The 23,581-nt window shown below is 41.2% G+C and overlaps 1 protein-coding gene across 1 annotated transcript in view; it reads left to right on the top strand.

Moving 5' to 3' along the window:
- Positions 1-481: 481 nt before the first annotated feature.
- TMPRSS6 (transmembrane serine protease 6) overlaps positions 482-23,581 on the top strand; it is a 115,917-nt gene continuing 92,817 nt past the window's right edge. Inside the window, 2 exon segments of the mRNA XM_030210217.1 lie at positions 482-766; positions 14,495-14,648. Of these exon segments, the coding sequence (XP_030066077.1) occupies positions 686-766; positions 14,495-14,648 (235 nt within the window). The 5' untranslated portion in view covers positions 482-685.

Here is a 23,581-nt window from a genome sequence, read left to right as displayed (position 1 = left end):
TAATAATCACATAAATGAAGGCAGAATGTAGAAGCAAAATTATTAGCCAAACTTACTTTCAGTTCAGTAATATTTTTGAACAAGCAAAACTACCAGAATTCACCAGGTTCACCTTGCGGCCAGTAAACTTGTGTGACTTTTGCTTGATGACCTGATACTCTGCTACCTCACAACACATCACTACAAATCCCATCATGCAGCACTCTGCATTCTGTTCAGCAGATTATTCTGTGCATGTTATACTCCTGTAACCAAGATACTGTAATAAATGCATGGGCCTGTTTGGCTAATGAGATCCCAGGTGAGGTTGTTAGCACCTGCCCTTCAAGTGCAGCACATTCAGGACGCCCATCTCTCTCTCAACCAACCACAACCACACACCAGCCTGTTTACACAACAGGCAAAGGAATTGATTGCCAAATCCTAAAAAGCATGGACAGTGCTGCTGCTGCAGCTGTAACAGAGGAGAAGGAATCCAGCAGCCAAAAGAGAACAAAATTATTGATCCGGGAGGACCTTGGAGTTCAGTAAACATGGGCCTGCATACGTGCATACACCATTCAAGTGCATGGCAGGTTTCAAAGGTTGCCTTCAGCTTTGGAATTAGAGAACATTTGCGTTTCTAAGAGAAAACAAAAAAAAAAGAGAGAGAGAATTTCGATTTTATTTTGCAACTGCAAGCAGTATGGCTTCTGAGTCCTCGGCCTCCTTTTCCGAGGAGCAAGACAGCGGAAGCAATATAGAGGAATTAGAAAGAAGAGAGTCGGTGGGTGCACTATTTCTCCCTTTAACTGTTCTGTTAATTTGTGATGATTTCCCCTTCTTTTTCTTTTATTTAAGCTGCTTTAAGACACCTTCTGCACTGCCTGCTCCTTTGCTTGATACGCTGCATATCTATTTCTGGAAGGAATAGGGAAGTGACATGGTAAACAGATCCTGTCCTTTTCGGATCATAGATAATAGAAAAGATGTGCATATCTTCTGGCTCTTTCTCAGGCTGTTTGCTGCCATGTGGGGCCTAGGATAAAGAGGATTCTTTTGCAGGTAATGGCATACTCTATTTTGCCTGCATAATGTACCTCATATAACATTCTGACACTGACACTTGTGGATACAGACTTTCAGCACCCCATAAGAACCTTCAGAGGTGTCCTGGTGACAGAATTGGCAACCCTTCTTTTTTTTTAGATAGCTGACTTCTTAATGTGTAGCCCAAAAATGCTACCATTTTCACACTGTTCTTTCCCCCTCCACCCCGCCCCCAATTCCTCATTTATTCTCACCTGCTGCCTTGAACAGTGTAACAGTGGTGATAAAGAAGAAAGATTGAGTTCTCCAAGACACAGTTTTTTATATGCTATTATATATGTGAGTGGAGAAGAATTGGGAAAAAGGTCAAGGTGAAATATATATCAGAAATAGCTTGGCCATGTGTTCCTTCTCCAGTTTCTCTTTTCTTACTTAGGCTGGTTTAGAACACTTGCTCCATACTAAGAACATTTATTTATATATGTGATTTAAGCAGGCAGGAGCCTCTCCTGCCCACCGAATCACCTGTCACCACCCAACTGCCAATATTCAGCAGTACTAAAGCGCCAATGAATATTGCCTCTTACTAGCCCCCAAAAAAGTGGACCAGTCAGAGACGGGCCAGGGGGTGGTGCCAGGAAGGAGCTGGGGCTTATGCGGGTGCCGGCAATATTCAGCAGAGGCCCGCATAAGTTAAGTGGGTGAATTTAGTCAAGCTCAAAAGCTATGGTTAACATTCAACTTTTAATAACTAGTGATTCCTAGGGCCTAGCTGTTCAGGAAATATGTGACCCGTGGCCTAACATATGGTTTAGTTTATCAAAACTGAAGCTGAACCCTCAGAATCTGAAGCCATTTAGTTACCCCAGAAGTGAACACCTCCCTTTTTCTCAGCTCACTACTGCAGGCTAAGGGATCTATGTCAAGGATACCGTTAGCTCACTGAGAGTATGGTTCTACTGTCCTCTCTCTTAAAGCCAGCATATCTTTCACATAGTACAAGCTTCCTTTTCTAACCTCAGAAACATTCATTCTTTATAACCTTTCTTAGATACTAAGGAAGGGCCCGCTTAACCTATGGACCAGGTGAGGCTCTGACCCAGGGCACCGGAGATAACGGCTGCCAAACACCTGAGCCTGTGATTTCACTGGCCCTATAGCTAGCTGGCCCAGAGCTTACCTGGCGGCATTGTATGCACAGGGAAAAAAGAGCCAGCAACCCCCTTCCTTTCTCTATCTCAGGCCACCTTTTCTTGACTACCTTTAAAGGCATTTTTCCCCCTCCTGAATACCGACAGTGTTTCACCTAATGCCACCCACATCAGCCCCTCTGTCTCTGCCACACCCTGGCCCTTCCTTTGACATAATTTCTTGATTCCACAGGGGTGTGGCAGAGGGAAGACACAACGGCTGCTGCGGGTAGCATTAGATGAAATGCTGTCAGTATTCAGGAGGGGAAAAATATCTTTACAGGTAGCCCGAGGGGAGAGGGCGGGAGGATGGCCTGGAGGGGCATACCAATGGGAAGGCGCTAAACCAAAACTTGACTCAGGGCGCCACGATCCCTTGAGCTGGCCCTGCACTAAGGGATAGATTCTCTATAGGCCATCCACATTTAGGCACCGGGAAAATGTGTGCTAAGCAGCTATTCCATAATGGAAAGAATGTGCATTCTTTCCATTATAGAATAGCAACTAAATCTGCATTTATTGCACCCATTTAGGAGGCCCCTCCCCCCTTGCATCAGCTCAAATATGCCAAATGCACATGCAAATGGTATTCTGTAACATACGTATGCATATTTTAGGAACATCCATGACCCGCTCATTCCCCTCCCACATCAACACATCCATTGAAGATGTTGATTCTTACATTTACACGTCCAGGTTATAGAATAGCGACTGCTGCCAATTAACTCCAGCTATACCAATAATTTGCAGTTGAGTCCAATTAACAGCCTATTCTTATATTAAATTGCATGCACAACTGGCCTTATTCTATAACAGCATGCACAACTGTGGGTGGTAAGCGTCATTTTGCACGCCCTTTTTTTTTATAGAATCCGGGGGTAAAGTTCTGAAGACTCTGATGCATGCTTTAATCACTAATAAGCTTTATTCTTGCAATTCCCTGTCTTTAGGAGTGACTCAAATTAATTTGAAGCACCATCAACTCATTTAAAATACAATGGTTAAAATAATTAATAGGGCAAAAAAAAAAAGGCAGTTCATGTCACTCCTCTTCTGATGGAATACTGATTCACTATCATTGGCCACCTTGGTCCCCAGTAGTTCCTTTAAGCTGTCTGGCGCTATGGAGGGCCGTGTGGTTCAAAGGAACAGTTTGGCCCAGGATGGCAGAGGAGGAGGAGGAGGAGGAGGAGGAAAAAGCCCGATGTGTGGCTGTACTGCTCTGTTCACTTTCCGTGCTGTAGTGCTGCATGTGCAGGTAGGTAGAGAGGGAGGGAGGGAGGGAGGGGGTGTCTAGAAAAAAGGTGACTGGAGTGTGTGGGGGGAGTGCAGAAAAGTAGATGGAGTGAGGGAGGCTGAAATAAAGGTGGATAGAGTGTGAGGGGGCTGGAAAAAAAAGTGGATGAGCTGTGTGTGCACGCTCCATGAAAAGGAGGTGGAGGGCTCTAGGAAAGTGCATGGAGTTGTGTATGCCATGAGGGGGGGGGGGGGGGGGGGTTCCTGAAGCTAGGTGGATGGGCTGGTGTATGCCATGGGGGGCTGAAACAAGGTGGATGGGGTGGTGTGTACCATGGGTGGGGGCTGGAGCTAAGTGGATGGGGTGGTGTATGCCATGAGGAGGATGGAGCTAGGTTGATGGGGTGGTGTGTATGATGGGAGGAAGGAGGGCTGAAGCAAGGTGAATGGGGTGATGTGTGCCATGGGGGGGGAGGGGCTGGAGAAATGTGGATAGTGTTTGTGTGTATGTCATGGAGTGGAGGGCTAGAAAAGGAGGTTGGAGGATGTGTGCGCCTGGGGGGAGATGCCAGCCCTTATAATGGCGGAAATTTGTACAAAAAAATTACAAATCAACTGTGCAAAATTTTGCAGAATTTTCAAATATGGTACACTAAATTATGATTTTTTTTTTGTGTGCAGAATTTCCCCAGGAGTATAAGTGCAAAGAAAAGTGTCAAGTGTATATGTGCACTACGTGCTGTTCTGTAAGATAGCATGTAACTGCAGGGGGGTGTACACGGGCGGAGCATCGGAGTGGCATGGGTATGTTTCAAACATATGCAAACAACTTATAGAATACTTTAAGTTCATGTTTTGCACGGCACCCTTAGGCAAACCCATTTACTTCTGCCATTGACCTGGCATAAATGGTCATGCCTAAATTTAGGCACAGCAATTTGGGTATTCTATAAAAGGCATCTTGGTGTATAGATGTTTTTATAGAACTGGTTCTCAGCGCACAGCATCGGTGTGCCTAACTGGAGTACCTAAATTATAGAATTGCCCCCTTACAGTGGTCTATCGCTATAGATACGTTTTTTCTCTCTCTATTTTTGGAAAAATAAAATTTTTTTGTTCCCTGGATTTACCAGGGGTGGGGATGGTGAGGATGCTGCAGGGCCCCCTTGTGGGGAGAGAGCTCAGCCATTGCTCAGTAGTGACATTTAGTGGCCAGACTCGTCATCCGTCTTAGACAGATTCCAGAGGGAGTCATGGTTTATAATACTTACCATTTTTGTGGCACTATTGGATATACACAGCATTTTAAGCGGTTGGATCTGTGTGCCCTGGCTAAGGACTGTCGCTACAATGTGCTGAACTGGAAGAGGGATATAAAAATAGGGGAAACCCCCTGGATAGTGAAGAAATGAAGGCTTGTGACACTGTAGCCTAGTAGAGGCTGTTCTGATTGGAAGCCCAAAGGAATAAAACTACTGAGCTTAAAGTGTCTTATTCGTGACTCGTTAGATGTAAAATCCAATATAATTACTGGAAAATGAGCTTTCCCTTGTGGCATGAAGATTGTGCGCTCTCTCTCTCTCTCTCTCTCTCGCTCTCTCTCTCTCTCTCTCTTCATGCTGTTTTTAAGCATCTTCTCATCTGTTTACCCTCAATTATATCTTAAGGAGCAATGAGTGACTCAGCTGCAGCCCAATCTGAATTTGCAGAGGCTAAGCTACAGGTTGTCAGATGGCTCTATGTTATAAGGCATGCTCTGCAGTGTTGCCAGATGGTGAAAAATTTACCAACCCAAAATAGCCCCAAAATAACCCAATATATAAATATTAATAAGGTTGGTATAAATATAGTCATCATCAGCATAAGCATTGGCAGCAGCATAATCATAATTAGCACAAATTCATAATCCATCTATCCACCCACCCACTCACAAAACAAAAGGAGCAAGTTCCCATTAACCAACTCTCTCTTTTGATCTTGGCACAGGAAAAAAAAAGATTGTACATGCTCCCAGGTTTCAACCTAAATCATGTTTAATGTGTGTTATAAACATTATAAATAAGTAAATAGATAGATAGAAACCCTGAATGTTGAGCACCTGATTCTCATAACATGATGTCTGTTTTAGTGGCCTTTTACCAGGAGAAAAAAATCTCTTGACAAATACAACGCATGCTAGAGTGTCCCTAACAAATGACACACTGATTACGATTTGTAACAAATTACTATTCTACCTATAAAATGTTATTCCATTATTATACTTCCTCTGTGTACATCTGTATGCTGCACAAGCTGGCATGTTTGAAAATATAAAAGAGATTAAATAAAAATGCTACCAACAATAAAGCACGACAATGTGGATTCAGCAGCTCATAGCCGGGCTCCCTCCCCCTCTGTTCTGGCTCCCTCCACCTCCTCCTGACCTGACTCACTCACTGCTGTCTTCTGCCTCCTCCTTTCTGGTGGTAGCCTCGGGTCCCCCTCTCCTGACGATCTGCTCTCTGACTCGGAGATCAGATCAGGAGGGGACCCACCACTAGAGCCAACACCTCGGGCCTTGCAGTTGCCTCCGGCTGAGAAGCACAGCCACTGAGGGGAGTGGCAGGCCACGCAGAGAGAGTTTATCTTAGAGTTGAGGTGAGGGAGAGAGAGAAAAAAAGGCACACGCGAGCAGCATTTTAAAGAGGGCCAGATCTTGCCTCCAATTGGTCCAATTAGAACCATTAGGAAGGCGAACAGTTAAGGAGCAGCCAACCCACGGTCGTGGTGATAAAAAATCACCCAACCCACAACAAAAATAGGCCAAAAAGTCGTAACTCATGGGCTTTCACAAACTCCCATGGGGAGGAGCGAGAAATAGCCCAATTCCATGGTTTTACCATGGATTTGGCAACTTCTCTGTTTCAGGCCTGGTTTTACCCAAGGAGGTTTGATTGACAGGAAATGATATCACGTGACATGGCTGAAGCTGTCTACACCCAAGGAGGTTTAAATGCTTCCCTACACAGCAGCCACCATGTTGATACACTCAAAATACATTACTTTGTATGGCAGCGAGCTCCGCCTACTGGCTTCAGGCCAGATAATGGGCCAAGCATGTTCCTGCAATCTTCTGTCAATTAAACCTCCCCCTGCTGTAAGTATAGTCCTAAAGTCATGCCACCCGATATTCAAGGTGATTTAAATGGCCAGGAGCAGCTCCAGGCTGTCCAATCGCTTGTCCAAAGCTAACTGCAAATATTCAGCAGCACTTAACTGGACTGTGCTGCTGAATATCCGTGGTTAGCACCTAAGCTGAAACTGGCTAATTTGTGAGCAGTCCTGAGGAGGTGTCCGCACTTATGTGGTTAAGAGCCAATATCTAGCACTTAACCGCATAAGGTAACCACATAAATCAGGCTGCATAAAAAGCTGTTCTATTTTTATGTGGTTAAATGCTGAATATTGCACTTCAGTGCATAAGTGTTATCTGGCTACGTATTGATATTTAATGCCAGTGGCCGGACACAATCCAGCATTGAATATACAGAAATAAAGTTGACTGCTGCTGCTGCTGCTGCTGAATATCGTCCAGATGGTTTTTTAAGGAAAATCCAAACAAGCATTCAGTGGTAGACAAACTTGGGACTATGTTCCTTATGATAGATAACTCTCTTACATATCAGGGATAACCAACTCCAGAACTAAAGCACCACAAATCCTTCTGCTCTTGCAATGCAACCAAGGTAAATTGACTGTTTCTTAAACAATATCGCTCACACCTTTTCGACTGCTACTGAAAAAGGTCTGAGATAAATCCAAATAAATAAATAGATGACAAACATATGACAAACATATGTAACAAACATATGGTAATGCCGACACAGCCCATTCACTTGAATGGGCTATGTCTGCATTGCCGCGTAGCAGTCGCAAGCGTGGCTTAGGTAACGGGGGGGATAGTAACATAGTAGATGATGGCAGATAAAGACCTGTATGGTCCATCCACTCAAAGATACCAGATCTGTGGGTGCTTCAGCACCCTCAATACTCTGTACATTCCTGCATGGTGAGTTGAATGGTCCATGTTGCATTCAGTGGAGGGCAGAAAGAAAGTGATTTTATCTTCCAGCTACTGCTCCTGCCTCTCTCTGCAGTCTACCGCTGAGGGAGGAAGGCACTGCAGCTCCTACTTCCTGCCTGCTACTGCCAGTGGGAAGTGGAGGAGCTACAGGTAGATACTAAGAAGAATCAAAGGAACTGAGAAATGTTATGAGGGAGCTAGGAGGATAATAGAGGGGCTAAGAAGGGCTGAAGGGAATATTCTTATAAGATAAACACACAGAGCACAAAAACATCTAGCAAGTGGCCATTTAAAAAAAAAACAAAGATAGATGTTTTGCTTTTTCAAAAATCACTATATTCGGCACTTGGATTCTGGACATTTTGAGCAAAACGTCCAAACTAAGACTTAGACGTCAGATTGAAAATGGCACTCCACATGCACTAAGCACACTGAGCCCAATATTTAAAACTATTTAACCAGCCAGGAATGACTCCTGGCTGGTTTAAATAGCATTTTAGCGCCTAACATCTCCTGCTGAATTTCCACGGTTAGCAGCTAGCCATTAACTGGCTATATCATGTGACAAAGCCAGTTAGACATGGATATTCAGCCAAAACCAGCTATGTTAAAATAGGTAACATAAATAGCAGGCCTATTTTTCACTGCTAAGCACTTAAAGGGTCTTTTACTAAACCACGGTAGCATTTTTAGCTCGCAGTGGAAATCAGCTGGTGGTAAACGCTGAGATGCTTATAGGAATATAATGGGCGTCTAAGCGTTTACCGCCAGTTGATCTCTCCCACAAGCTAAAAAACTACCTTGGGTCAGTTACGGTTGAATATTGGCAGTAAAAAATGGAATTGGATAGTCAACGCCGGTCGCCAAAAACGGCCCAGCATTGAATACCTGGGTTTAACGCCGGTGGCAGACAGCGGAAGCATTGCCCGCCACCAGCCGAATATTGTAGGGACTGTTATCATGAGTGTGCATCTAGGATATGAGAGCATGCCCCTGATGCAGGCATAAGCAGAAACGTGGCCACGTCGGGCGGTACATCAATAAAGCTCCTGGAGTGGTTGGTGCTTGTTGGACTCCAGTGGAGTGGACTAGTTATGTGTATTCTTCCCCCATTACTTTTCTCTATGCTAGTAGGCTATCCTGTAAGTGCTATGGGATTTTTTTGTTTTTGTTTTTTCTTATATTTTGATTGCGAACTACTTTTCTAGTATAAAAGGTGATATTTCAGATTCAGTAATAAACCTAAATATAAACCCACTGCCACATTTCTTTACCTACTAGTACTCACCAGCAGCCTTGAGGAGAATGACATGCAAGAAAGCTTCCTTTCAGGTCACTAATCTTGATTTGATTTGATTTGATTTGATATACTGCTTTTTACTATAAGTTTTAAAATGGTTTACAAGAAAAAGAGCAAATAATTAAAAAATACATTGGCGTTTAAAAGATAACAAAAAAATACCCATTACACTCAACTTAAAAATACAATATTAAAACTTAGGTAACGCAAGTCATCAATTTATTGCAACTTATATATTGCTGAAAGCCTTTTCAAAAATTCAAGTTTTCAAAATCCAAAATAACTAGCCCCCCCCCCCCCCCCCTCGAACCCACCCATTTACAAAGCCATGCTAGCAGCTGTTTGTGTGGTAATGCCGATACGGCCCATTTACTTTGACTAAGCAAGATAGGGATAGATAGATAGATAGATAGATAGATAGATAGATAGATAGATAGATAGATAGATAGATAGATAGATAGATAGATAGAGGGAAGGGTAGGATATGGAAGGTTAAACTTTGTCTAAATGGTTTACAAATCACATACACATCTGTATTAAAATCAAATACAATAACAAAACATTTAAACATACAAAAATAAGAAAACTTCTGTCTGCTAATAGTATAACCTGCTAATACACTCCAATTACAGCTGTCCTAATCCCCAACCTTAACAATAGTGAAGGGTAAAGCAAAGATGTAACATATAGATAGGTAAGAGAGTAAGAGGAGTTAGAAATTAAGGTGACTAATTTAAAGACAGGTGCACATGAGGTCAGAGAGATGGTTAAATATTATCTCAGCTAGGGTAGGAAAAGCATGTCCTGCTGCAATATGTGCAGTACTTTTAAATTGTAAAATTTGTTCACAGAAATGTAGTTGCCCCTTTATTGTCCTTCATAGAGTGAAGGAAGCAACAAGGCAAATGATCCACAAGATCCAATATGGAAAACAGAAGAGGAGCAGACTGTATGGCTCACTACATGTTAACCGTAAAAGTGGGGATGAGATACCTAAATCAGTCAGGTAAATGTAAATAAGTGAAAGGTTCTCAGTGCTTATAGTAAATACTCTTAGGAGTCCTCGGAGGAAAAGGTCTCGAGAAACCCCTTGACTTATAAAAAGGTCTATAGGGGGTTGGACTTCCTCATCATCGGCCAGAAAAACCTCCATATGAAATGCTAATTTATTATACTTTCAATTCAAACTTTTAAACTTAGCAAGTCAATGATTTAATGAACTTAGCTCGAATAGTTGATCTCTGTAATCTCTTGTTGACTTTGACCGTGATCAACGGCGGCCAGCGTTTTGAATTCGCATGTTCTGCTTCAGGATCACTGGATAAACAATCTGAAAATCAGCATACGAAAACAACTTGTAGAAAGGCTGGTTCATGTTGTACAAACTTATCTTAACAGCGTACTTACTGCCGCTCAGTATTGCCGGCAGACGCAAGAGAGACAGCCCCTGGGAAAAAATGGCGTGGCTTTTAAAAGCCCAGCTGACGTCAGACGCCGAAAAACAGTTAATTAATAAAACAATAGTAATCATTGATCTTATTAGTCTTATAAAAAATGGATCCATTCAATTTTGGAGTTTAGACCTGTTGGAATAAACACTTTCAATTTAAAAATCCATCTTTGTTCATTTTCCAATAAAATACGATATTTGTTATTTCCTTGTGTCAAAATTTGTTTTAACACGAGACACATTAAGGAATCAAACTGACGTTTAAACTCTTTACAATGGAGTGATAAAGGTGATTTGCTTTTTTGGGTCTTAATTGTATTTTTGTGCTCTATCAGCCACACATACAGAGTTTGACAGGTCTGCCCTATATAAATCTTTTTACAAGGGCAGATGATGCAGTAGATCACAAAACTGGATTTACAGGTAGTGTTAATCTTTAAATCAAACTCTTCATATGTGTTGGGATGTGTGAAGGTAGTCGTCTCGATTATTATGTCACACATCAAACAATCATTGCATTTTTTATGTCCCAAATAGGTTGGTATAGTGGGCAGAATCGACGGAAGCTCAGCTGGACAGAGTAACTCCTTTAAATTCCTTCCTCTAGTAAAAGCAAAACGCACTCTTGAGTCTGCAAAAACTGGTAAAGTTTGAACAACATGCCAATGTTCTTTAAAGATTTGTGTTATCTTATTTGAGTATTGTGTGTATCTTAGCACACAAGTATGCAAATCCTTATCCTCGTTAATTCTAGAATTGGGATGTAATAACAGTTCTCTATTGTTGAATTTGGCTCTCTTATATGCCGCTCTTACAACATTGCAAAATGAACAAAGATGGGTTTTTAAATTGAAAGTGTTTATTCCAACAGGTCTAAACTCCAAAATTGAATGGATCCATTTTTTATAAGACTAATAAGATCAATGATTACTATTGTTTTATTAATTAACTGTTTTTTTGGCATCTGACGTCAGCTGGGCTTTTAAAAGCCACACCATTTTTCCAGGGGCTGTCTCTGTTGCGTCCGCCGGCAATACTGAGCGGCAGTAAGTACGCTGTTAAGATAATTTTGAACAACATGAACAAGCCTTACTACAAGTTGTTTTCTTATGCTGATTTTCAGATTGTTTGTCCAGTGATCCTGAAGCAGAACATACGAATTCAAAACGCTGGCCGCCATTGATCACGGTCAAAGTCAACAAGAGATTACAGAGATTGACTATTCGAGCTAAGTTCATTAAATCTTTGGCTTGTTAAGTTTAAAAGTTTGAATTGAAACTATAATAAATTAGCATTTCATACGGAGGTTTTTCTGGCCGATGATGAGGAAGTCCAACCCCCTATAGACCTTTTTATAAGTCAAGGGGTTTCTCGAGGCCTTTTCCTCCGAGGACTCCTAAGAGTATCCTATATAATAAAACGCACCTCCAACATTCTGAAGCTGACTGCATGGCTGAGACACTCCTGCTCTCTGTATCCATCTCCTGAATTGACATCACATACTTCCGGGTTCGTCACAAGCAGAAGTGACCAACCACATGAGGTTTCTCGGCTTCAGAATGTTGGAGGTGCATTCTATTAAATAGGATTGGTCAGTTCCTTGAAGCACAGCCAGAGCTCAGCGTCCTGCACAGTAATGTCCAGACACCAGAGAGAGGGAGGGAGGGGGGCCTGACACCAGAGAGGGGGGGAGGTATCTCTGTCACACACACACTCTGTCACACACTCTCTCTCTCTCTCACACAGTCAATGTCTTTCTCTCTCTCACTCTCACACACTGTCTTTCACACACTCACACACAGTCACTCTCACATACACTCTCTCAAACATACACACTCCGAGGCAAACCTTGCTAGCGTCCGTTTCATTTGTGTCAGAAACGGGCCTTTTTTACTAGTTTACTATGAGCACTGAGAACCTTTCATTTATTCATTACATGTTAACCCAGGTTAGAGGCACAGTTTTTACCAGTCTGGTGAAGCTTGAACTTTTACACCAGCTGCTATTCATCTGCCTCCGAGGCAGCTGTACTGGTGAAACATGGCCAAGTTGGGCGCATCTGTTTAAACCTGTGAGCCAAAAGCGGTGAATTAAGTTTGCTTTTTCATATGGTCTGCTCCTCTTCTGCTGTCCTTCATAGAGTGAAACATGTAATTTTGCAGGAAATTATATGCATCAAATGTCAAATTTTGGTTATATGTAGGTAAAGGTTTTTTTTTTTTTTAATTTACTCCAGCATCAACTGTGACAGGTAGATAAACAGAGCTGATGATCAGGTACTGTGAAAAAGGTTATGATCCTCCTTTTTCATTGACAGCGGGTAATAAATAGGGATGAGCAGTCATTTCCAATAAATGTCATTCACTGATAAGAGTGCACACTATCCCCCAAATTCTATATATGATGCCTTAAGTTATGCCCACTAATTTCGCCACATGGTCAAATTATACGCACAACTTAATTGATTAACAAGCCAGTCAACAGCAATAATTGGTACTTAACAAACAATTAGCAGCACTAATTGACTTTAATTAGAATTTATGCACACAACTTTCTATGTGTATTATATAATGTGATGCGTGTAAATTTTAATGCGCAGTTGAAAAAAGGATGTAGCCATGGGCATGGAATGGGCGGGTTGTGCCAAAAAACAGATAGGCAAACGATCCGCAAAATCCAATGTGGAAACAAAGACAGCAGATCAGTCAATGATATGGTTCAAAACTTTATTCTAGAGTTATTGCCCGACACAGACTGTGTTTCGCCCACTAGGGCTGCGTCAGGGGCTCTGTGGTAACAATAATAATAAAATCAAATTAGAAACCCATGTATTTTTAAAAACCATTAAAAACACTCTGATCAATTTATTAATATATAAAAAAACTCTTATCTATACATTAATATATAAAAAAGCATATTATAAGAATAAATATTAAAAACACTGATATTTGAAAAAATAAATAAAACCAAATTTTACACATTCATAACAATGTATTAGTATACTAATTAATGTAGCCTCATGAGCCCAGGGTACCATCTATTTAGGACACCAACTGTAGGAGGTTTTAAATGTGACCAAATTTTGATTTAAGTGCTCAAACACCAACCATGATTTATCATTTAAACTTTAAATGTTCGTGTTGATTGAAATGAAAAACAGATATTTGTTATTTTGACTTTCTCCTGATGAAGTAGCGAAACAGATGGGCTCCTATAACTGTTGAGAAATTGAGAAATCAAAAATACGTATGCTGGACTGAGAATGATATAACAGAAGATGTATATATCCGGTTGATATTTGGAGTGGACTGAAGACTATAACGCGTTCGGGTTCAACATAATCAAGAACAACAGTGTAATATGTGCTGTTTGCACTTCCACTGAAAAGCTAAGTAAAAGAAGTGTTTATTCCCGTTCTGAGATTTTCATGACACTTTATTTTTTATATCAGTTTTTCAATTTCAATTTAAAGTTTAAATGATAAATCATGGTTGGTGTTTGAGCACTTAAATCAAAATTTGGTCACATTTAAAACCTCCCCCTACATTTTTTACTGCAGACTTTTTCTCCCAATGTTAAAAAGTTTTGGGGAGTTTTTACTCTGCAGGTGTTTTCGGAAGGTGGAGGAGCCAATGATGTTAACCACTACAGTTGGTGTCCTAAATAGATGGTACCCTGGGCTCATGAGGCTACATTAATTTAAGAACAAATAAAGTGACAGTGGATGTAAGTGCCAAAATAGCAATCTATGTTCAGGGTATTTGGTAATTTAATAGTTTCTAATTTAATTACTCTGTGCAGTATTTTTTGAATTTTTGAGATTTCATTTAACATTATACCATCCACTGTGATTTGCACAACGTCCTAAAATACTTTTGTGTCTGCACATATTCCTTCCTGCTAGTGATAGCAATCAAAAACATACAGCTGGAGAGTGTGTATTCTAAGTTTAAATTGGGTCTTTCTTAAGACATTTCTTTACCTTTGCTTTGAGTTTAGCCGGCTAGCCTAGTGGTACCTGTCTGCCTAATGATATTTCCTTTTCCCCTTTTTTTAAGCTTGTTTCATTTTGTTTGCTATAATCCTGATGTTCACTACTTTCATATTTGTGTTTAAGGGTAGTATAGGAAGTAATACATAAACGTAAACATTTTACTTGGTTAATGTGGCTGGATAAAAGAGGTAAATGATGAGACAAACTCAACTGTGCATATGACTTTGATTAGATATCTGTAAAAGAAGAACACTTTCAGAGAGGTGATCTGAAGAATCCATCCCTCTACAAGACACCAAGGAAATCCAGAGATTTACTACGCTTTGCTCCAATCTGGATAGTTGTACTGACGGCTGGAGCTGGGTCCCTCACCTGGTATTTTCTAGGTAACATCCATGTAGTCCTTCTCTTTTTGCTTCCTTTCTCCTCTCTGTTCTCCCCTTGTCTTTACTGTTGTCTGGCAAACTTTAAAAAGGCATATTTTCAAAACACTTAGACTTACAAAATGATATAGTACCCCATGAAACTTTGTAAGTCTAAATGCTTTGAAAATGAGCCCCGAAAATTCTTAAGAATCATAACAAGTTATCATTATAACATGGTAAGGGCTCACTCTGAATGCTGTGATTGATGAAGGTTTCGTCTTATACTGGTATTCTACAGTAGATGACTGGTATAGGTTATACTCCTCTGGAGTTCATCCATGCTGCAGGGATATCTGATCTTCCATTATAACATGTTACCATATCTTACTACAATTTCATAGACATTATTTAACACACGTCTTACACTAATGTGAATAAATTGTATTAACATGTTAATGTAGAATGATGTCAATATTTGTTGTGAGTTCCTTTGTTGAATAATTGTCTGTTTGGGACCTTTTATATGCTCTTGTAGGTCCCTTATTATTCTTATTATATACATTTTGGCTGTGATGCATACCTTGGTGTTCTTTTCATTCTTTTTTCCCTATTGGTAAACCCCCATTGAGAATACTGACCATTTAACCCTACTCTCTGTTTTCTACCTTTTAACCATTTTTTAATCCATAAGAGGACACTACCTCCTATCCCATGACTCTCCAGTTTCCTGTGAAGTCTTTCATGAGGTGCTTTGTCAAACGCCTTTTGAAAATCCAGATACACAATATCAACTGGCTCATCTTTATCCACATGTTTGTTCACCCCTTCAAAGAAATATAATAGTTTGGTGAGGCAAGATTTCCCTTCACTAAATCCATGTTGGCTTTGTCTCATTAATCCATGCTTTTGAAAATGTTCTGTACTTTTGTTCTTTATAATAGTCTCCACCGTTTTGTCTGGCAGTGACGTCAAGCTTACCGGTCTATAATTTCCCGGATCTCCTCTGGAACCTTTCTTAAAAATCGGCGTTACATTGGCCACCCTCCAAGCTTCCAGTACCACACTTGATTTTAAAGATAAATTACATATTACTAACAATAGTTCTGCAAGTTCATTTTTCAATTCTATCAATACTCTGGGATGAATACCATCTGGTCCAGGAGATTTGCTACTCTTCAGTTTGTCAAATTGCCCCATTACATCCTCCAGGTTTATAGAGATTTCATTCAGTTTCTCTGACTCGTCAGCTTTGAATACCATTTCTGGCACCGATATCTCTCCCAAATCTTCCTTGGAGAAGACCGAAGCAAGGAATTCATTTAACTTCTCCGCTATGGCTTTGTCTTCCCTTATTGCACCTTTTACCCCTTGGTCATCTAGTGATCCAATCAATTCTTTTGCCGGCTTTTTGTTTTTAATATACCTAAAAAAAAATTTGCTATGTGTTTTCGCCTCCAATGCAATCTTTTTTTCAAAGTCCCTCTTTGCCTTCCTTATCAGTGCTTTGCATTTGACTTGACATGCTGTTTCTTATCATTTTCAGTCGGTTCCTTCTTCAGTTTTCTGAAGGATTTTATTTTAGCTCTAATAGCTTCCTTCACCTCACTTTTTAACCATGCTGGCTGTTGTTTGGTCTTCCTCCCTCCTTTTTTAATACACGGAATATATTTGGTCTGGGCTTCTAGGATGGTATTTTTGAATATCATTCACACCTGATGTAAATTTTTGACCCTCGCAGCTGCTCCTCTAAGTTGTTTCTTTTATTTTCACCAAGAAAAGTTCTACGAGAACTTATGCCTGCCATTTGCCTGGAGTAAATGGTTGCACCTAAATTTTGGTACATAAGTTCAGGTTTGCACTAGTATTCTATTATGGCAGGGCTTCTCAACTCGATCCTCGGGGCACACTAAGTCCCATTGGGTTTTCCACATATACGCAGTGAATATGCATGAGATAGATTGGCATGCACTTCTTCCTTGGTATCTAAATCTATCCCATGCATATTAATTGTGGATATCCTTGGGTTGAAAAGGCATGTATTATGACATCTTGGTGCACAGGTAGTGTTATAGAATCAGCGTGCCTTACTGGAGATGCTGAGTTACAGAATTACCCATAAAGGACTAGATTCTATATATGGCGCCTGAAAAATTGGCACTGAAACAATTCCCACCTATTTGTATTCTATAAACTGCACCTAGATTTAGTCGTGGTTTATAGAATATGCCTATGCCTAGTGGCCATGCCTGTGCCTAGCTCCAGGCACATCCATTTGTGTGAAGTAAAACTTGGCATGGAGCAGGTGTATTCTATAATCCTGTGCACAAATTTTCTGAGCGCCCATGACCTGCCCATTCCATGCCATTGGCCACACCCTCTTTTTTGGCAGTGCGCATTAGAATTTACATGCATCACTTTACAGAATACGCCTAGCAAGTTGTGCATGTACATTCTAAATAATGCCAATTAGTGTCAATAGTTACTTGTTAAGTGGGAATTATCGGTGCTGATTGGCTTGTTAAGGAATTAAATTGCATGCGCAAATTCAGAATACGACAAAATTTGCATTTGCAATTTTGGTCATTTTATATAGAATCTGGAGGATACGGGTAGTTCTATATAGCTCGCTTAAAGTGAGGCCCTGGGATGATGCTAGTGTAAGTCCACATTTCCTTGCCTAACTTTAGGCATGAGTACTTACGCTAACTCAATGACTCACGCCTAACTGTAGACAGATAGACGCATAAAAGCTAGTATTTTTGAACCTACACAGCTAACTGTCTTTCATGCCCCTGATCCGCCCATGCCCCTTGGTGTTACGTTCTATAGAATTTGAGTGTTCAACATATAGCATAAGGGCAGTTACGTGTATAACTTATTAGTGCCTACTAGCACCAATAAAGAACATTTACCCCCAATAATTAGTTACTAAGGCCAATTCGTGGCTAATTCATTCATTAAGTTAAATGCGCAATGGACCTTATTCTATAAGCTGTGCCTGCAAATTTGCACACTTGTCAGAAATGTGGACGCATAACTTTTAGAATTAGGGGGATCATGTGCTTAATGACAGTTTCCTTGACCCACTAAGATTAAACTAAGCAAGATAAGGAGGGGTGAACAAACGTGGATAAAGGTGAGTTAGTTGATATTTGGGCTCATTTTCAAACGAGAAGGATGCCCATCTTTCGACATAAATCGGAAGATGGGTGTCATGGTTGTGACTGTATCCCATGCCTACACTCACTTTGCCTCCTGGTGACCAAGCCCTATGGCTGCTGTGGACTGTCTTCTTCCTGTTTCCCAAACATGTTCCAGAGTTCATTCCAGTCCTGTTCTGATGTTCCAGCACTCCAGACTTGCTTTGGGGTTCCTGCAGCCAAGCCTCACTTGTGACCTCATCTGTAATTGCCTTTATTAAGCACCTGGGAACTTTCAGGCTTGCCTTTGCAACAGAGGTCTTCTGATGAGTTTTCACCTGTGTGTGTTTGTTGCTGTTCCAGCCCTGCAAGCCTTCAGCTTCAGTTCTAATCCTGCTTGTGTCTACCCTGTTTGTCTTCAGCCTCAGTTCTAATCCTGCTTGTGTCTGCCCTGTTTGTCTTCGGCTTCAGTTCCCTTCCTGCTTGTGTCTGCCCTGTCTGTCTTCAGCTTCAGTTCCCTTCCTACTTGTGTCTGCCCTGTCTGTCTTCAGCTTCAGTTCCCTTCCTACTTGTGTCTGCCCTGTCTGTCTTCAGCCTCAGTTCTAATCCTGCTTGTGTCTGCCCTGTTTGTCTTCAGCTTCAGTTCCCATCCTGCTTGTGTCTGCCCTATTTGTCTTCAGCTTCAGTTCCCAAGCCTGTTTGAGAATCCTGAATCCTGCTTGAGTATCCTGAATCCTGTTCCAGCCAAGCCTGTTTGGGAATCTTATCCTGAATCCTGTTCCAGCCAAGCCTGTTTGAGAATCCTGAATCCTGCTTGAGAATCTTGAATTCTGCTTGAGTATCCTGAATTCTGTTCTAGCATTGCCTGCCTACAGCTTCAGCTCCATTCTTGCTTGTTAGTCCAGTCCTGGTTGGGAGGTTTTGCCTCCTGCTACTGCTCGACGACAGTAGGTCAAGGGCTCATGAAAGCCTGGGACTGTGACAATGGGCGTCTTTCTCAGAGGGTCGTACAAATCGGTATAATTGAAAGCCGATTTTGGACGTCCCCAACTGCTTTCCGTTGCAGGGATGGCCAAAGTTCAAGGGGGCGTATTGGAGGCGCAGCGAAGGCGGGACTTGGGCGTGCCTAACACTTGGACATCCTCGACCCATAATCGAAAAAACCAAGTATGTCCCTGACGAACACTTGGACGACTTTACCTGGTCATGTTTTTCTTACGACCAAGGCACAAAAAGATGCCCGAAATGACCAGATGACCACCGGAGAGAATCGGGGATGACCTTCCTTTACTCCCCCAGTAGTCACTAACCCCCTCCCACCCTCAAAAAATATCTTTCAAAATATTGATTGCCAGCCTCAGATATCATACTCAGCTCCATCACAGCAGTATGCAGGTACCTGGAGCAGTTTTAGTAGGTGCAGTGCCCCCTAGGGTGCCCGGTTGGTGTCCTGGCATGTCAGGGGGACCAGTGCACTACAAATGCTGGCTCCTCCCATGACCAAATGGCTTGCATTTGGTCGTTTCTGAGATGGACGCCCTTGGTTTCGATTATCGCCGAAAATCAGAAACGACCAAGTCTAAAGACGACCAAATCTAGGAACGACCAAATTTAAGGATTTGGACGTCCCTGACCGTATTATCAAAATGAAAGATGGACGTCCATCTTGTTTCAAAAATACGGGTTTCCCCGACCCTGGATCGGGACATTTTGCGAGGATGTCCCTTTCGAAAATGCCCCTCATTGTGTATCTGGATTTTCGAAAGGCATTTGACAAAGTACCTCATGAAAGACTCCAGAAGAAATTGGAAAGTCATGGGATAGGAGGTAGTGTTCTATTGTGGATGAAAAACTGGTTAAAAGATAGAAAACAGAGAATAGGGTTAAATGGTCAATATTCTCAATGGAGCAGGGGTAGATAGTGTGGTTCCCCAGGGGTCTGTGCTGGGACCGCTGCTTTTTAACATATTTATAAATGATCTAGAGATGGGAGTAACTAGTGAGGTAATTAAATTTGCTGACAATACAAAGTTATTCAAAGTTGTTAAATCGCAAGAGGATTGTGAAAACTTTACAAGAGGACCTTACGAGACTGGGAGACTGGGCGTCTAAATGGTAGATGATGTTTAATGTGAGCAAGTGCAAAGTGATGCATGTGGGAAAGAGGAACCTGAATTATAGTTATGTAATGCAAGGTTCCACATTAAGAGTAACTGACTGGAAAAGAGATCTAGATGTCCTTGTTGATGATACGTTGAAACCCTCTGCTCAGTGTGCGGCGCCAGCTAAGAAAGCAAATAGAATGTTAGATATTATTAGGAAAAGAATGGAAAACAAAAATAAGGACGTTATAATGCCTTTGTATCGCTCCATGGTGCGACCGCACCTTGAATATTGGGTTTAATTCTGGTCACCGTATCTCAAAAAAGATATCATGGAATTAGAAAAGATACAGAGAAGGGTGATGAAAATAATAAAGGGGATGGGACGACTTCCCTATGAGAAAAAGCTAAAGCGGCTAGGGCTCTTCAGCTTGGAGAAAAGACGGCTGAGGGGAGATATGATAGAGGTCTTTAAAATAATGAGTGGAATGGAACGGGTAGACGTGAATCGCTTGTTTACTCTTTCCAAAAATACTAGGACTAGGGGGTACGCAATGAAGCTAGAAAGTAGTAAATTTAAAATGAATCCGAGAAAATATTTTTTCACTCAACATGTAATTAAACTCTGGAATTCGTTGCCAGAGAATGTAGTAAAAGCAGTTAACTTAGCGGGATTTATAAAAGGTTTGGATGGCATCCTAAAGGAAAAGCCCATAGACCATTATTAAAATGGACTTGGGGAAAATCCACTGCTTATTTCTAGAATAAGCAGCATAAAATGTATTGTTTTGGGATCTTACCAGGTATTTGTGACCTGGATTGGCCACTGTTGGAAACAGGATGCTGGACTTGATGGCCCTTCGGTCTGTCCCAGTAAGGCAATACATATGTACTTATGTATGCTCTATTGCATGCATGGATTTGTAGAAATGCAGGTAGGATGTGCTGCTCACAGAACTGCAAAGTTACCCAATTCCAGGAGGCAGATGTTGGGCCAGTCCCAGGGCTGGTGCTAGACTTGATGGGGCCCAGGGCAGATACTGGGGGTGGGACCCCAAAGCTTGCTGGCAGATTGTCCCTCTTTCAACTTCAGGCAGGTTTGGAGCCCCCAGTGACATAGGAGCCAAGGTCAATTGCCCTGTTTGCCCACCCCTAATGCTGGCTCTGGCCAGTCCTGGATTTCTGACAACCCTATGCTTGTGCATTATGGGATATTCACCATTAATTTAAATGGGTAAAAACAAAGACCACAATTATAAGTAAACCCTCCCCCCCCCACCCCTAAGAACTGGCCAAAAATATCTCCCTCGTGGAACAGAGTAACATGGCAGCTCTGTGCTCAGCTGGCTGTGAAGAAAAGAAAGAAGGAATATAGTGAGAATCAGGAACTGGAGAGCATGGAGAGAAAGAGAAGCCCTTTATCTCTGTCCAGGCTCCCTTCTGACACTACCCCATATCTTCCATATGTTGCCACTTTTATCTGCCATTCTAATATTGAACAGGAGAAAAACAAACTCTATTGGAATATTCTAACTCTCTAAAAGGAGTTTGCAAAGTTTATATATAGTTAGTTTGTGTGTCCCTTTAATTGTGGAAAAACCTCCACTTTAAATATATTACAAAACAATTGAAACCTCAAACCTCCAAACAGGAAAAATACAAAAGTATTTATTATATCCTTGTTTTATCAGGAGTAGGTTAATATCATTGGTTCCCTAAGAAGGAAAAAGAGAAAAAAAAACCCAGACGCAAAAAAACTCACATTTAGTGAGAAAAAGCAAATGAGATGAAAAACTCTCTTACCTTCTTATATTATAACTAATAAAGGGGCACTCACCCAAAACTAAACTATCACAGACTAATCCCAGCCCAAAACATGCAAAAAAAAGGCTACCTACAGAAAACAACCCCTACTGGAGGGCACAGCAATCCTTACAGTTCATTAAACAGGCATTATGTTAAACATCCTCATACTAGCTTTTACTATCTAACAGCAAACTAACCCCTAAATGGCTGGTACTTAGCTTTGATTAAGCAGACAGTCTCTAGTCCACAAATCTTGAGGACATCTGCTGCTGTAAATTACTATAAGCAGCTCTGGGCTACAAATCGCTGAGAGTTCCTGTGAGCTGCTGTGAATGCTGAAAACCGTCACTCCTCCTGGGGGCTCCGGAGCCCTACAAAAAATCTTTCCACCAATGAAGAAGACGTCAGCCCTTCAACAAGAGCGCCTTGTTTCGCCAACCTTGTGGCTGCATCAGGAAGGGCGCTTCAGAAAATCCATCTGATATTCGAACAAACAACAATAAAAGCTGAATCTGTGTTGTCAAAAAATAACAAAGATGGAACAGGAAATTGAATGTAGATCTACTTATACTCTTAAGGTGACGTCATCACGTCGTTAAATAATTGCGTATCCAATCAGAACTTAAAAAACAAGGGAAACTACTCCTACAAACCATCAGTAGTAGGCATTCTATTCAATGTTTCTGTTTAGTCCTGTAGGTATAACTAAACAGAAAGGGGTTGTTTTCCGTAGGTAGCCTTTTTTTGCATGTTTTGGGCTGGGATTAGTCTGTGATAGTTTAGTTTTGGGTGAGTGCCCCTTTATTAGTTATAATATAAGAAGGTAAGAGAGTTTTTCATCTCATTTGCTTTTTCTCACTAAATGTGAGTTTTTTGCGTCTGGGTTTTTTTTCTCTTTTTCCTTCTTAGGGAACCAATGATATTAACCTACTCCTGATAAAACAAGGATATAATAAATACTTTTGTATTTTTCCTGTTTGGAGGTTTGAGGTTTCAATTGTTTTGTAATATATTTAAAGTGGAGGTTTTTCCACAATTAAAGGGACACTCACAAACTAACTATATATAAACTTTGCAAACTCCTTTTAGAGAGTTAGTACACTTTTATCTGCCCTCATGTCGAAGAGCTGGAAATAGACTCTTGAAGCTGGAGAATTCCAATAAATATAAAAGATTTAAATCTGTGATAAGGGTGCAGACTGCAGAACTCTCTTTGCACAGGCTGCAACCCTTAACGCCTGTTAAGCCAACCCTGGCCCTAAGTTCCAGCAAAACAGAAGAAATGCTGATATCCAGAACTACACATGCTGAAATACAGACTGGGACTGGGAACAGGGGGTAGGACCAGGGGTAGAAACGAGAAGGGGGAAATAGTAGGAGTTGCCTTGAAAATAGTTAAGTATTAAGCTTTGAAAACAACTTTTAAAATGCCATTCTTAAGGCCTGGGAGACGAAGAGTTTGAATCTTTACCCTGTGCCACTATGAACTATTTTTCATAGTTGATGGACAGTCGTTTAGTCTCTTCTTTGACAAAGTTATGCAATTATTATTTCTTAAAATCATTTTATAACCACAGTAAGACACTTCAGAGCATGTACTATAGTAATATATCATGTAGCAGGCTGACAAAAAATGTTCTTTCCGTGCACAGTAACACAGTAAATGACACCGGATAAAGACCCACACGGTCATCCAGTCTGCCCAAAAAGGTGACCAGAGCCATGCCCACAACTCTGTCTGGGCCCAAGTTGTCAAGTTTCCACCATGCTAACCATATAGGCAGCCAAATATGATGGGAGTCTAGGCGATGATATATACATTATATATAAATAACCAAGTATTGCCGACAGTATTCAACTTACCAGTCAAAATGTCTTCCCCTTCTCCCTAAGCTGCAGAGCACCC

This window comes from Microcaecilia unicolor, chromosome 1 (genome assembly GCF_901765095.1).
Source record: "Microcaecilia unicolor chromosome 1, aMicUni1.1, whole genome shotgun sequence".
In the NCBI taxonomy this organism is placed as follows: domain Eukaryota; kingdom Metazoa; phylum Chordata; class Amphibia; order Gymnophiona; family Siphonopidae; genus Microcaecilia; species Microcaecilia unicolor.
This window is presented reverse-complemented; position numbering and strand designations above follow the sequence as displayed.